A 15,735-nucleotide genomic window follows, 5' to 3' on the forward strand; every position below is an offset into this window, starting at 1 on the left:
ATAGGGCTCTCTGCTCTGCAGGGAGCCTGCTTCCTCCTCTCTCTCTGCCTGCCTCTCTGTCTACTTGTGATCTCTGTCTCTGTCAAATAAATAAATAAAATCTTAAAAAAAAAAAAAAGAATCACTGAAGAATAATCAGAAGGACAATTATCCTAGACAAAAGGATTCTAAAATTCCCATGGAAGTGTAAAGGGCCAAGAACATCCAAAACAATTCTTAAAATGAACAAGGAGGCTTGGGATTACCAGATCACAGAAGGATGAAGCAGAAATGGCTGAGAGTGCCATTATAGAAATGTGGCAGTATGAATCACTGCAGACATAATAAGCTATTTGTCAAATGGAGTTGGAAAAATTGGCACCTGGGTTCTAATAATAATAAAAATAGAAATCCAATAATCATGAAAGCAGTAACAGTAACAACAATGACTGCCACTTAGGAATACCTACAAAGTTGTAGAAATATACATTCAATTTATCATCTATCCTCACACCGACCCCACCAGGTAGGTGTTATCATTTAGTGTTCCCAATTGACAGATGAGAACACTGAACTTCAGGAGGGCAGAGATGGCCCCTTGAGACACCTGGCTCTTGGCCGTCTGCCCTAATAGCCTTGTCCCAAGAATTCCAGGTCAGGGCAGTGGCTGCCTCCCTGGGAGAGAGGGAGACAGAGTCCTCAGTCTACACGAAGCTTGGCCCCAGGACCCAGAATTCCTACCTTACCCCTGACTGACCCTGGGGCAGATCTATGGCTGATTAGAACTAGGCTAAAATCACAGAGGCCCTTTGTCGTTGTTTTAATGAGAAGCCAATCACCGGGTCATTAGTGGGTGGAGGTGATAAGGAGTTTGGTCCTGGGGTGGAAGGGGGGAGGATGCTCTTAGTTCCTGGGTGATTTACAACTTTAGTGGCGACTGGCTGTGGCAGGAGGAGAAAGTTACCATTCGTAGAACACATTAGAGGAGCCAGGCGCTGGGCTGAAAGCATAAGGTGCTGTTTCATTTAATCCTCAGGACAAATCTGAGGAAGCCATATTACTACCTGTCCCCACTGTACGGATAAGGAATAAGGAAACTGAGGCTCGGAGCAATTAATTAAGCATCTTGCCCCAGGCTATACAGCTAATTAATGATGGTCTTATCCCAGAGCCCAAACAACCACTCTGCTGGGAAGCTTTATAGAGACAGCAGAGGTGAGTGTAGGTCAAGGAGTATTCTAGCTTTAGAGCAAGAAGGAACAAGCTATCTGGATGTGCTTGATGGAGGGAAGTTACTCTGCGGGCTGGGCATTTTGGGGTAGGGTGGCGGGGTCCTATGCCTACGTGAGCTTGGAAGAAAGAACTCCTGGGTGGTCAGTCTGCCAGAAAGAGAATAATGATCCTGATAACAAAATCGTATTAAGTGGGGCACCTGGGTGGTGCCTGGGTGGCTCAGTGGATTAAGCAGGCTGTGATCTCAGGATCCTGGGATAGAGCCCCGCCCGCATCAGGCTCTCTGCTTGGCAGGGAGCCTGCTTCCCCCTCCCCTCTGCCTGCCTCTGTCTACTTGTGATCTCTCTCTCTCTGTCAAATAAATAAATAAAATCTTTATTTATTTATTTATTTATTTATTTATTTTTTAAAGATTTTATTTATTTATTTGACAGAAAGAAATCACAAGTAGATGGAGAGGCAGGCAGAGAGAGAGAGAGAGGGAAGCAGGCTCTCCGCCGAGCAGAGAGCCCGACGCGGGACCCGATCCCAGGACCCTGAGATCATGACCCGAGCCGAAGGCAGCGGCTTAAACCACTGAGCCACCCAGGCGCCCCATAAAATCTTTAAAACAAAACAAAACAAAACAAAAATTGTATTGTCTGTGCACCAAGCACAGCACCAAGCATTTTCTGTGCAGTGTCATTTACTTATTATGATCTGTTTAGGAGGCAGTTACTGATCCATTTTAGAGATGAGGAAACTGAGGCTAAGAGAGGCTAAGATCAATGGAAAGAAAGACTGGGGATCAAGTCTGGGAAACTCATAGGAATTACAGGAAACTTGGTGTCTGGACCCAGGCCTAGGCAGGAACTTCCTGCCCCTGCAAGACACTGGAGGCTTCTGGCCCAGGGAATGGCAGAGCAATTTCTCCTGTCTTGCCAGCTCCACATTCAAGTCAAGACTCCAGTCTGTTCCAGCTGGGAGGAATTCATCCCACCCGGAGCCCCACCAGGGAGCATCCCTCCCTCCAGCTAAGAAGACTATCTGATGCTACTTAACAAACAACAGCGACAACAAAAACCAGGAATCCAATGCCCCAGTGCCCCAGGTCGCCCCCCTCCACAAACCTCCCCCCGACCCCCACCATGGTGACCATAATGCCATCAGCTAGCTCTCTGCCCTTCCTGAGCCTTCTCCTTGTCCATAGTTGGACCCTAGTTCAGAGGGCCCATCACTAGGGGCTGCTCAGAGATCCCTGGCTTCTGGTTCTCGAAGGAGGATGGGGAGAGGATAGCACTTTCCTTTTCATCATCTGCCACATCCAGTTGGTCACCCCCGTGTACCAAAGCCACTTTACAAACAGGCATTGACTCCAGTGCTGCCCCCCACCAACCTGCATGGCTCAGACCCCTCCCCTGTCACCTGGACCCTTCCAGTAGCCTAACTGGAGTTTGCCTTAGATCCAGTCTCCATGCTGCTCCAAGGACCTCTACCTACAATCCATATGCCATATATGACTGTGTCACTCCTCACATTAATATCCTTTTGTGGTACCCAGGGACCTACAGTGACAAAAGCCAAGCCTTTTAGCGTGATGCCTAGTAATCCCCAGTCATGTCCCACTCCCTGGTCTTTTTTTTTTTTTTTTAAGATTTTATTTATTATTTAACAAGAGAGAGAGAGAGCAAGCACACAAGTAAGCAGAGTGGCAGGCAGGAGAGAGAGAAGCAGTCTCTCCGCTGAGCAGGGAGCCTGATGCGGGGCTCGATCCCAGGACCCTGGATTCATGGCCTGACCCGAAGGCAGCTGCTTAACCAACTGAGCCACCCAGTTGCCCCTCCCTGGTCTTTCATATCATGGCTTGGCAAAGCGAATTTACTGCATTGTCCTCATTGGGCTACAACGGCTTAAACTTCCAGGCCCTCCCACATGTTGTTCCCTCAGTCTTCAATGTCTTTCCAGACCTTGTCTCCTTGGCAAATTCCTTTTCATCCTTTGAAATCTAGTTCAGGCATCATGTCCCTTGTAAAACCTTTCCTAACCCCTCAGAGAAACCCATACTCTATCCTCTACATCACTTCTAAACCCCTGAGTTCTTTTGTTTGATGCCATTGAAATAATTTGTTTATGAGATAGTATTCTGCGCTAGGTGATGAGCTCCAGGAGGATGGGAACCCTGTCCATTTTGTTCATCACTGTAACTTCAGTACCTAATCCAAGACCTGGCAAATAGGTGCTCAATAAATGTGTAACTCAATTAACCAGAAAAGGCCTGCTGAGATCCAGGGGCTGAGATCTCTCTCATTGGGAGAGGAATGAATAAGAAGAGGGGTTCAGGAAACTGGGGGTTGGGGGTGGCGAGAGCCATATTCGTTTTATGAGGGGTGAAGGGGTGAGAATTGATGGCAGGAGATGAAAGGAAGAAGATAGTCATTGCGGATTGTAGGGAAAGTCTAGTTTGGAGAAAGCAGCCTGAGCACATTTGTATTTCCAAGGAAGGAGTCAGTGGGAGAGGGAAAGCTATGAGGACAAGGGAGCAGCAATCCATGAGCCAAGGTCCCCAGAAAAGGTGGGGTGGGGAGAAGAGGACATGCCCCCAAGAGCACTGGCAGGGGAGGGAGGACACCAACACAACCTGCTTCTCCCTCCCTACTGCTCTCTACTGTTCCTCCTGCTTGTGCTTTCTCACTCTCTCTGTCAAATAAATAAATAAATAAAATCTTTTTTTTTTTTTTTAAGATTTTTAAAAAGTAATCTCTACACCCAGCATGGAGCTTGAACTAACAACCTCGATATCAGTTGTCACAAGCTCCCCGACAGAGCCAGCCAAGTGCCCTGTTTTGTTTTTAAAGACCGAGGAAATCAATGTTTAATGGCTTCCCGTCTCTTGCCCACGTACAACTTGAAAATACTGCAGTAGCCTACGTGCCCAAGCTCCCTTGTACTCCCTTACCCTCACTGGGCACCTTGCTTGTCCATATGCTCCTGAAGCTTGCTCATACTCTCCTGCCTCAGGACCTTTGAACATGCTGTTCCCTCTGCCCGAAGGCTCTTCCTCAAGATAGCCACAGCGCCTTGTCTCATTCAGATCTCTTTACTCAGATGACTCTTTACTCAGATGTCACTTTCTCAGGTGAGCTTTCCCTCATCCCACCTCCCCCAACCCCTGAACCTGCACACACTCTCCGCTCTTCTGTCTTTTCTGACGTTTTGTTTGCTTTGTTCCCCCTCCCCCAACATTTATTGCCTCCTAAAGTACATCTAATAGTACTTATTTCCTCCATAAGTGACTTATTTTCCTGATTATTTGCTTTCCGCATAGAATGTGACTCCTATGTGAGTCACACAGAATGTGAGGACAAGCTTTTGTTTTCTTCATTTATCTGCACCAGTAACTAGAGGGCAGTCAGTACACTTTCACGGAAGGAATGAATGAAGGAATGAAGGAATGGGCAGCGCCCGAAACCGAGCGCACATTCGCCAGATTCCAAACGACCCCTACACTCTCTCGGAAAGGAACCGCTGAAGGCGAAGGAAGGCTGCAGGCCTGCTCGGGTCGGCTCTGCGGCGCGATCGGGTTCTCGGCCCCCCGCGGACTCTGTTTCTGCGGAAAGCTCGTACCCCCAGTTCCGGGCTCTCTCTCTCTGGGGGAACCTGGGCCCTCCCTGGGGCGAGCGACGCCGGAACTTCCAGAGGGAGAGCAGGAATTCCTGCGATCCAGGGCCAGCCGAGAGGTAATAGGCACCTTGGCGGCCGCCAGCGGAACCGCCCGGCCCTAAATCACGGCCGCGGCCCCTCCTCCCTGCGCTGCCCGGCCGCGGCGGGGCGGGGCGGAGCCGTGCTCCCGGGCGGGGGCGGATTCCAGCCGCGGGCCGGGGGGCCGGGCCGCCGCCGCAGGTGCCGCGGAAATGCCTGCCCCGCTGCCCGCCTTTGATGTCCGGCCGCCCCGCCGCGCTCCCCGCGCCCGAGCCCCCCGCGGAGCCGCGCGCCCCGGGGACAGCGCCCCGCGAGTCCACCCGGTCCCCGCGGCTCCCCGGGATTCGTGGGCAGCGGGCCGGGGGCAGGGGCTCGGAGGCGCCTCTTTCGGGCGGCCCCGGCCATTTGTCAGGAGAGTGTGGCTCAGAATTATGAATTTGGAGCCGTGGGCCATCTCCTGATCCGTGCGGGGAGGGGCGCGGAGGGGTCGGGGGGAGCTGGCCTGGAAATGTGTGAAAGGCGGGAAAGAAGAGCCAGAGCTGTTTGGGGGGGTGGGGGAGGAGGGGATTGGAAGGGTGGGACCCTTCCCAGGCCTGGGAACTGGGGCTGCTTGGGCATTTTCTTGGCTTTTCCTAACCTTGTTTTTTATTTTTTTATTTATTTTTATTTTTTATTTTTTATAAACATATAATATATTTTTATCCCCAGGGGTACAGGTTTGTGAATCGCCAGGTTTACACACTTCACAGCACTCACCAAAGTCCTAAACTCGTTTTAAGGTCGGTTTGAGGGTTCATGTTAGGGGACCAAAAGAGAAGTCGGTGGTTCAATCTCATTTGTTTTTTTCCTTGCTGATTTTCTATGGCTATTTTGTTCCTTTTGAGACCCATGGTTGTCTCTTGGCATAAATTTTCCCTCCAACACATGGGCAGGGATTTCTTAAAGTTAATGTGCAAGAGGAAAATTGCTTGTAATCAAAATTATCCTTGAATAAACCTTACATTGTGGTATGCGAGGCACGATGGAGCGAACCCGCAGCAGTCGTTCTGATGCAAGCTAAAATGTAATAGCCACTGAACTAGACGCTGGAGGAACAAATACATCCTTCTGAGCATTCCAACCACGTTGCTGTTAAGACAGAATTTTGAGTTCCATAGATCTGGGATGAGCTCTCAGATACTCTACAACACATTATGAAACCCCGCCCTCCCTCCCTCCCTTTCTTCCCTGATTTTATTTTTAAGTGATCTCCACACCCAACATGGGGCTTGAACTTACAACCCCCCCAAAATCAAGAGTCACCTGCACCACCAACTGAGCCAGCCAGGCACCCAGAGGACCACAGCTTTGACAACGATCAACCCCCGCCCAGGGAATGGGGTGGGTGGGGAATATTAAAGCATTTCTATGTGCCTGCAGTTTATTTCCTTCTGTTTTAATCCCAAGCTTCTGTAGACTTAAGTTAATACACGTTTGTGGTTGTCAACACAAGGGAAAGCCTATACCGCTGGGTCTGGTATTTATAGATGTTCAATAAATGTTTACTGGATTTGAATACAGAGCTTGTTTGATCAGACCAGTGTGGTGTTTCCATAGTTTCATGAATTTTTTTTAAATCTCAGGGATTGTACCATTTTTCGATGCTCAGAAAAAATTTCCTTGTACCCGCTGTATACCAGGCACTGTGCTAGGACTGGGAATACAGAGGGGACCTAGATGTGGACCCAGCATGAAGGTAAAAGCATAATCTGATCTGCTAAAATCTGAGATGGAGTTAAGAAGGGGAGCCCACTAGTTCTATCCACGTGGTTGTACATGGTAAGATTTCATTTTTTAAAAAAGATTTATTTATTTGACAGAGAGATCACAAGTTGGCAGAGAGGCAGGCAGAGAGGGAGGTGGAAGCAGGCTCCCTGCAGAGCAGAGAGCCAGATGCGTGGCTTGATCCCAGGACTCTGAGATCATGACCTGAGCCAAAGGCAGAGGCTTAACCCACTGAGCCACCCAGGCGCCCCAAGATTTCATTTTTTAATGGCTGAGTAATATTCCATTGTATATATACACCACACCTTCTTTATCCATCCATGTCTATGGACATCTGGGCTCCTTCTATATTTTGGCTCTTGTGGACCTTGGTGCTATAAACACTGGGGTACAGGTGCCCCTTTGAATCACTATGAGAGTATTATGCTAAATGAAATAAATCAATCAGAGAAAGAAATACTGTATGATTTCACTCATATGTGGAATTTTAGAAAAGATTTTATGTACTATAGGGGCGCCTGGGTGGCTCAGTGTGTTAAGTCTCTGCCTTTGGCTCAGGTCATGACCTAGGGGTCCTGGGATCAAGCCCAGTATTGGCTCTCTGCTTGGCAAGGAGCCTGCTTCCCCCTCTCTCTCTGCCTGCCTCTCTGCCTACTTGTGATCTCTGTCTGTCAAATAAATAAATAAAATCTTTAAGAAAAAGATTTTATGTACTATTATTATTATTTTTTTATTTGTCAGAGAAAGCAAACGAGCACAAGCTGGGGGAATGGCAGGCAGAGGGAGAAGCAGACTCCCCGGTGAGCAAGGAGTGGGATGCAGGACTCCATCCCAGGACCCTGGGATCATGACCAGAGATGAAGGCAGATGCTTAACTGACTGAGGCACCCATGCGCCCCATATGTGGAATTTAAGAAACAAAAGAGATGAACATAGGGGAAGGGAGGGAAAAAGAAAATAAGACGAAATCAGAGAGGAAGACAAACTATATGACACTCTTAACTCTAGGAAACTAAGCATTGCTGGAAAGGAGGTGGCCAGGGAGATGGGGTAAATGGATAATGGGCATTAAGGGGGGGCACTGGATGGACTGAGCACTGGGTGTTGTATGCAATTGATGAGTCATCGAACTCTACCTCTGAAACCAATAATACACTGGATGTTAACTGATTTTAAACAAAATAAAAATAAAGGGGAGCCTGGGTGGCTCAGTTGGTTATGTGACTGTCTTAGACTCAGGTCATAATCTCAAAGTCCTCGGATGGAACCCCACCTCGGCATCAAACCCTACCTCCGCCCTCCCTCCTCAGAGGGCGGTGGGGGGTCCTGCGTCTCCCCCTGCTCCTCCCCCACCCCCACTCTCGCGCTCTCTCTCTCTTTCAAATACATAAATAAAATCTTAAAATAGTAAAAATAACTAAAAATAAAAATAAAGAGGGGGAGCCTGCGGGGAAGGGGGACCCCAGATCTCCATCCAGAATTCTGGCCTAGAGCCTTCCCTCCCCATGTGGGTAGGCAGCTCCAGGCTGTTCTTGACTCCTGGCCTACTGGGCCCTTGCTCACCTGCAGGAGGTAAGCAGGGGGCCACTGGTCTGTCTCCTGCTCTCTTGTGCTCTCCCTGGGGCACCCATGGCCATCAGTTCAGCCAGTGTGGGAAACAAGATTAGCCAAGGAAACCCCAGGCAATAAATCTCATTCTGGGAGGCGGGCAGTTGGGCTCCTCTGGACTTCTCCTGGCTTCCAGCCTATGGTCTCTATTCTTTTCAACTTGTCTTTCTTCACTGGGGGGGACCCTTGAGGAGGGGGATCTCTCCCTCCCTCCCCCAACCCCTCTATCAGTCAAGCTCTTTTTTTCTTTCTTTCCCTCTTTCTTTCTTTCTTTCTCTCTCTCTCTCTCTCTCTTTCTTTCTTTCTCTTTTCCTTTTTTTTTTTTATTTTTTTTATTTATTTTTTTTTAAAACTTTTTTTTTTTAATTTTATTTATTTATTTGACAGAGAGAGATCACAAGTAGGCAGAGAGGCAGACAAAGAGAGAGGAGGAAGCAGGCTCCCAGCTGAGCAGAGAGCCCGATGTGGGGCTCGATCCCAGGACTCTGGGATCATGACCTGAGCTGAAGGCAGAGGCTTTAACCAACTGAGCCACCCAGGCGCCCCTTTTCCTTTTTTTTTTTTAAACTTGGTTGAAACTATTTGAATTTCTTAATGGCTTTTGTTTCAAGGAAGGAGGTGTCAGGCCTCTAAAACAGCAGGTGGTTGGTGGGGGTAGGGAGACTGAATTGAGAACGCAGGTCCAGCCCAGATGGGTTAAGAGCTTGATCTTTGAGTAGGAGCCACACTGCCTAATTTGAAATCCTGGCTCACCACAGCTCAGCCCTCTGATTTGGGGCAAGCTACTTAGGTTCTCTCTGGATCACAGTCTGTAGAATGGGTACTATAATAACAGGCCCCTCCATATAGGATTGTTGTGGGGCTAAGATAATATAGGTTTAAAAAGTACTCAGTAAAAATAAATAAACAGCCCTTAGTACCATGCCTGGCCTAAGTAAGCACTCCATACAAGTCACCAATGTTATTAAGATGATGATTGCCATTATTACTAATTAGGACTAAGCAACATCCTGCTCCTGGTGGACTGTGAGTTCTCACTAGGAGGAAGGAAAGATGCTGCAAACACTTAAACCTTGTGAATCACCCTAGTGACACTCTCCCTTCAGCTCCTGCCCTCTCCTCTGTGAGGCTGCCCTGGGGATTGGTGGGAAGGGAAGGATTCCTTGGATAGGTCATGTCTATCCTGTGAAGATGAGGCGGTGGGGGGGGGGTGCTCTGGGCTTCCCCATTTCCCCCTGATGGGGTGAGAGGGTTATGGGCTCCCTGGAGACACCATAGGGGAGGGGAAACCTGTTAATGATCACACTGGGACAGAGGTTACCCTGAAGATAAGCAGCTGCAGTATTTCTTGAGGACCACTCTTTACTGGGATCCATTTCACTGAGACCTCTGAGGCTGGTATCCTATTTTGCAGGTAAAGGACTGAGGTTCAGAGCCTCTTCCGAGGTCTTTATGAGAGAAACAACTATCAGATGAGTTTAGATTCAAAGTTTGTGCTCATTACCACTACACTACTGAGTCCTACACTCAAGGCCACCACCTTCATGGGCATGGGACCTGTGCACACCACCCTGCTTAGAAGGGTCCCAAGCTCAGTTGAATGCTCTTTTGTCACCATCTTCAAATTCTCGATTAATTTGAACAAGCGACCCCACATTTTCCTTTTATGCCAAGCCCTGCAAATTACGTAGTGGTCCTGCCTACCTTCTTTTGTAGAGAGGATGTCTTCTTTGCAAAGAAAAAGAAGTTGAGGTACAGAGAAGAAGATATGACTGGTACAAAGTCATGTAGCAAGTTGGTAGCAGAATTGGAACCTGGTCTCCTGCCTCCCTGTCCAGTGGAATTCACTGGAAGCACTCATATGCCCAACTGTGCCCTGGGTGGGAGAAATTTCAGAAAGGGACACTGGCTAGGGGAAGTTTCAGAAGGGCACAATGGCTGGGGTGGGAGGGGTAAGGTAGGAATGGATTTCCATCCACCAAATCACTTCTCCCACGGGGTCCTTCTGGGACCGAATTGTCTACCTGCTACCTCTTTTTTTTTTTTTTTTAAGATTTTATTCATTTATTTGACAGACAGAGATCACAAGTAGATGGAGAGGCAGGCAGAGAGAGAAAGAGAGGGAAGCAGGCTCCCTGCTGAGCAGAGAGCCCGATTCAGGGCTTGATCCCAGGACCCTGAGATCATGACCTGAGCCGAAGGCAGCGGCTTAACCCACTGAGCCACCCACGCGCCCCTACCTGCTACCTCTTCACCTGCCCACCCTTGGTCCTTGGGGCCAGGCTTTTCTGAAGGGCTGGGCAAAGCCATGAGCAGAACAGTGACTCAATTCTCTAGACTGGGTTGGAGGGGCTAAGGGACCTGGATAGGGTTGGGAGCAGAGGTGGCCATAGAGTAACACTCAGAAAAAGGATTCTCTGGGTTTTGACCCGATTCTGTCTCTTGCCCTGAGACCCAGTGATACTGACATTCTGTTCCTTGAGCTGGATGGGTGGACATGGGTGCTCAGCCATCTGTGGCCTCTGGTTTGTGTAGAATCCTGCTGGAGGCATGCCTCTTCGTTTGCTTATGTGTGCATGTGTGTGTGTTGTGGGGTGATGGGAAACAGATTGAGTAGAGAGGAGAAAACATCTCTCTGCCTTCATTCACTTGATTTTCACAGATATTGCAGATTTGGGGAATAGAGCCCCAGAAATACAAATGTCCTTAGGATGCTTACAGTGTAGTGAGCAAGACTGACAATAAATCAAATAATCACACAGATACATACGTAATGTGTTTTCTGGTGCCTGTTCTCTTCCTCGGTGGAGCAATGAATAGTTTGAAATAATGGGGTTGTTGGCACGCTCTCTGGTGAGATGGATGCGAACCCTATACCCATCCCAGCTGACGCCACAGCAAACCTTTGCATTTTGGAGGCATTTGGATGGTGGCTGGGAATGAGATTGACCTTGGTGCTCCAAATAACTCTCTTGTGGATGCCTGAACTTGTATTGAGGGTTTTTCTCTAGGATTAAGTACTATTCTTTTTCTGAGACTCTATTTAAAATTGAAATCCCCAGGAATGTGTGGGTGGGATGGGCTCACTGAGTTCATAACTTGGCAGTGCTGTGTCCTGAGACAGAGGGGCCCAAGGGCCCTGAATACCAAGAGATGCCCCAATGGGTACCACAAAGGGAGCTGGAGGACCACAAGACCATCTCCATCACACCTCTGCTGACTCAGTCCAGCTCTGCCTTCAGAAGTGGGAGCTAGAGAGAGGTAGAGGAAGAGTAAGGCCCAATCAAACCCAAACCCAGAACCCCAGCCAGCCTCACTCTGGTAGCTGAGAAAGCAAGAAGCTCCAAGTCCCCATTGCCTGCGGGGCCCTGCTGTATTAGATATGTCTCCTCCTTATGGGTCCCTTATACGTGTCTGTGTTGTCCACAGGTCTTGATAAGAACTTCAAGGTTCTTGAAATGCACTCAACTAGCCCCCCCACCCCCACCCCCCCATGATGTTCCTGTGCCCCTATCAGCACTCCCGCCCAGAGGCCAAATTTGGCACTGTATTTAGGGTCTGCAAGGTACAACGTTCAACCTGGTCGCCAGACAGAGGCCCTGGAGTGAGGCAGAGCCAGTTCTCCCTGGCGGCTGGAGCACTGCCCTGGGCGTGGCCGGGCTGCCCGTCTGGTCCCCTCTTACAAGAATCCGCATGCTTCCTTCCTTGGTTGTTTCCTTCCTCCCGGTTCCTCCCTCTCCAGCCTACCTGGAGGCAGGTAATAAAGCAGGAGGAGGGAGATGGATGGATGGGAAGGGTGGAGAGCCACGTGGTGCCATAAAGCCCAACTAGAGAGGGCCCCTCTGGGGAGTGTCCAGCCTGCGGGAGTCAACGCTCAGAAGGTGAACTGTCAGCCCCGTGAGCCAGAGCCGGGGCAACAAGGCCTGGGGAAGGTCATGCACCGAGGCGGGCCAGGGCCAGGCCTCAGAGGCCTCAAGGGGGCCGAGGGTTCCTCTGAGGACTTGGGGGGCTCCTGCCTGGAGGCCGGGAGGGGTTTTGGGGTGCTGAGGGAGAACTGCGAGGCAGAGGAGGAGATGGCGGGTGCCAGGACGCGCACCCGGCCCGTACGCTCCAAGGCTCGGCGCATGGCGGCCAACGTGCGGGAGCGCAAACGCATCCTGGACTACAACGAGGCCTTCAACGCGCTCCGCCGGGCGCTGCGCCACGACCTGGGCGGCAAGAGGCTCTCCAAGATCGCCACCCTGCGCAGAGCCATCCACCGCATCGCGGCGCTCTCCCTGGTCCTGCGCGCCAGCCCCGCGCCCCGCTGGCCCTGCGGGCATCTGGAGTGCCACGGCCAGGCCGCGCGCGCCGGGGGCAGCGGGGATGCGGGCTCTAGCCCGCCGCCGCCGCCGCCCGCCCCGCTGTCCGCGGGCCCCTTCGAGCCGCGCTGCGCCTCGTGCTCCCCGCACATGTCCCCTGGACGGCCCCGGGCGGGGGCAGAGGCTCAGGTCTCGGCTCAGGCGTCCACGGGAAGCTGGCGCCGAGGTCCCGGGGCTCCCTTCGCCTGGCCGCGGGGGCACCTGCGTGCGGGCCCCGGGCTGGGCTTCCAGCACTGCTGACCGGCCCCGCAGAGACCCGGTGCGCCTGGAGGCGGGCCGGCCAGGGAACCGCCAACGGCCGGATGGCTACAGGAGGGAAGACTGCTGAAAACGTCCTGGACCGAGAAAAACTGAAGGGCTGAGGCCTGAGAGAGAGAGGGGAGGCAGCCTTGCCAGTTGGGAGGGAACCAGAGACCAGGGCTGCACTTCCCAGCACCCCTCTTCGCCGCCCTGATCCCAGCAGGGGATGGTGGCTCTGGGAAAGGAGCAGGACCCTGCTGGGCTCTTTCTTCTGTTTGGACTTGAAGATCTCTTCTTGGAAAGTGAACTTCGCATTCCTGTGCGTCTGAGCCCTATGTTCTCTTGCTGGTTTTGTTTTTGTTTTGTTTTGTTTTAGGCGAAAGGGAGCTTTCGGACAGGGGGACTTGTATGTGGGGAGTGTGGGTGACACCCGGTGTCGTCTGGTGACAATGTGGCATCCACATCCCTGCCTGCGGTGGTCCCCTGATCCGTGATGTAAGAGAAGCAACGGAAGGAACCAAATAAAAACGGAAAAGCTAACATCTCTGTCTGCTACCAGGTGTCCCCTGGGCCCTATGGCTCAAGGTGGCAGGAAGGCCTGAGGTCTGGGAGCTCACTCTGGAATGTCAGGCCCAGGGCCTGATGCCCACAGGTAGGTATGTACCTGGGGCATTGATCCATGGCAAGACCCCAGGTGTGTCTGGACACCGTGAGGAGCACTGTGGGAGAGAGGACATTATTTGAAGAGGGGGAGTGGCTCCAAGAGACTATGGATACAGTCTGTCTCATCTCTGGATGGGACACCCCACTGAGCTGCTGTCTTAGGGGACGTGGAGTCTGGGCCAGTCTCTGGGAAAGGAAGCCTAGGGCAGACCAGGGATAGGAGGCCAGTAAGTCCTGCCTGTACCCTGATCCTGGGTGCCTGGAGCTCCCAGGGAAAAAGGGTCCAGTGCAGCCAGGGCCTCTATGATGAAGGGGCAGACACAGAATCAGGAAAGATCATGGGGAAGAGGTTAAGGGAATGAGATGAGGGCTTCAGGCCAATTCTGCTGAGAAAGTGGGAGGCACAACCAGCCCTCCCTGAGAGGTCTGGAGAGCATTTGCACTGAGCACTCCCGAGCTGATCTCTGGCCTCACTCATGCTGATGAGCTGATCTACAGGCGTCTGCTGGCCACGCTGAGAACCCAGATGTCAGGGGAGGCCTGAGGGCTCTCTGGTCTCCTTGGAGAGCAGGACACTTGCCAGCTAGGGGAAGAAAAGGGACCCAGCTCAGAATGGGGAACATCACAGAAGCTGGAGAGATGCGTATAGACCCACAGATGAGCAAGGAGTCCTCCAAACAGTCATAGTGAGGCCATAATTAAAGATATAATTGCTTTCTGCAAGCAAGACACTGGCTGGCAAACTTGATGTCCTGTCCTCCTGTCCCCAGCCCATAGGTGTTAGGGTTCCCAATTCCACAGGGCAGCCGTCTGCAGCACAGATCCCCAGGAAGGTTCTGATTCTGGGCAGAGGAATCACAGGGTTCAACCAGAAACAGAATGTGGGAATCTGGCCCCAGGCCTTCCCACTGAGCCTTCCATCTGTGGGGAGGCAGTGCCACAGTCTGATAGTGGAAAGGAAAGAGCCAGACCATCCTGGGGTCCAACCTCCACCCAGCCCCTCACTCCGTGTGCAACCCATGGCATCACTCAGCCTCTCTAGACCTCTAGTCCCTCACTGCTGACACAGGGTTAACATTCATTCAGAATGTACGGTTTCTGGCAAGGAGAAGGTGTTCCATAACAGAAGGTATTACTGTTTGTATATTATTATAATCTTATGACCAGTTTGGACAGTGCTTCCACCTCGCTTCAGCTCCAGGTTTTCATGCCTTGGAAACATAGTAAAATGACCAGCAAGTCCTGCTTTCTTAAGTTCCAGGACAGAAAGAGGTGAGTGTTCTGGCTCGCCGGCACGCTGAGCTCAGGCATGGTGAGGGCGCCCCCTGCAGGTGGAATCGCACACGTGCAGCAGATGGGTGAGGTCGCAGGGAGGGATGTGAAAGTACTTCTCAGCCTCTGCACTTTCCAGCTGAGTGGCCTAGGGCAAATGACTTAAGGGCTTTGAGCCTTGGTGTTCCGCTCTGTATAACGGACTAAAATAAGCACTTACATCATAGGCTGTTGTGCAGACTACATGAGAGAATGCATTTCAAGCACTTAGCATAGTGCCTGGCCCTGGGAGCACTCACTGAGTGGAAGCTATTAAGACATATTCTATTCACAAGGTTGTTATAAAGATAGAATGCCTGGGAAGGTGTTTTATAAACTCAAGTCCACAACACATTAGTACTGTCTCATCAGGACTAAATGTTTAAGTGCACACGTGTGTGTGTTTCCATGCTGTTAGGTGTTTGTCTAGTATTGAAAGAGGGTTTTTTTAAAAAGACTTTATTTATTTGAGGGTGAATGAGAGACAGAGAGAGAAAGAGAGTGCATGTGCACAAGTAGGGGGAAGGACAGAGGGAAACAGAGAAACACTCCCTGCTGAGCAAGGAGCCCGACATGGGGCTCGATCCTAGGACCCTGGGATCATGACCTGAGCCGAAGGCAGATGCTTAACCAACTGATCCACCCAGGCATCCCTCCAAGGGTTTTTTTCTTGTTTTTGTTGTTGTTTGTTTGTCATAAACACTTTCTGACATCCACACATTATGTGACTGCTTATACAGACATGTGGACATGTGAGTATTTGTGTGTGCATATGTGTATGTGCTGACCTAACAGGTTCTCCCTGCCTCTCCCTGACGCATTAGCGTCTCCTCGGCCAGAACACCTTGAATCTGCTAGAGATTCTCTCATTCCCTCTCTCTCTGCCCCTTCCCCAGCT

General features: G+C 50.9%; 1 protein-coding gene across 1 annotated transcript; it reads left to right on the top strand.

The window, feature by feature from the left end:
- Positions 1 to 12,197: 12,197 nt before the first annotated feature.
- Positions 12,198 to 12,863, top strand: BHLHA9 (basic helix-loop-helix family member a9). Its single transcript, XM_032321828.1, has one exon. It carries the CDS (start codon positions 12,198 to 12,200, stop codon positions 12,861 to 12,863), a length of 666 nt encoding a protein of 221 aa, XP_032177719.1.
- The last annotated feature ends 2,872 nt before the right edge of the window (positions 12,864 to 15,735 follow it).

Source organism: Mustela erminea, chromosome 18, assembly GCF_009829155.1.
Source record: "Mustela erminea isolate mMusErm1 chromosome 18, mMusErm1.Pri, whole genome shotgun sequence".
Taxonomy (NCBI): Eukaryota; Metazoa; Chordata; class Mammalia; order Carnivora; family Mustelidae; genus Mustela; species Mustela erminea.

What these genes read in the sequence shown, in the direction of transcription:
- BHLHA9 (XM_032321828.1), top strand. Translation starts at nt 12,198, where the DNA reads ATGCACCGAGGCGGGCCAGGGCCAGGCCTCAGAGGCCTCAAGGGGGCC.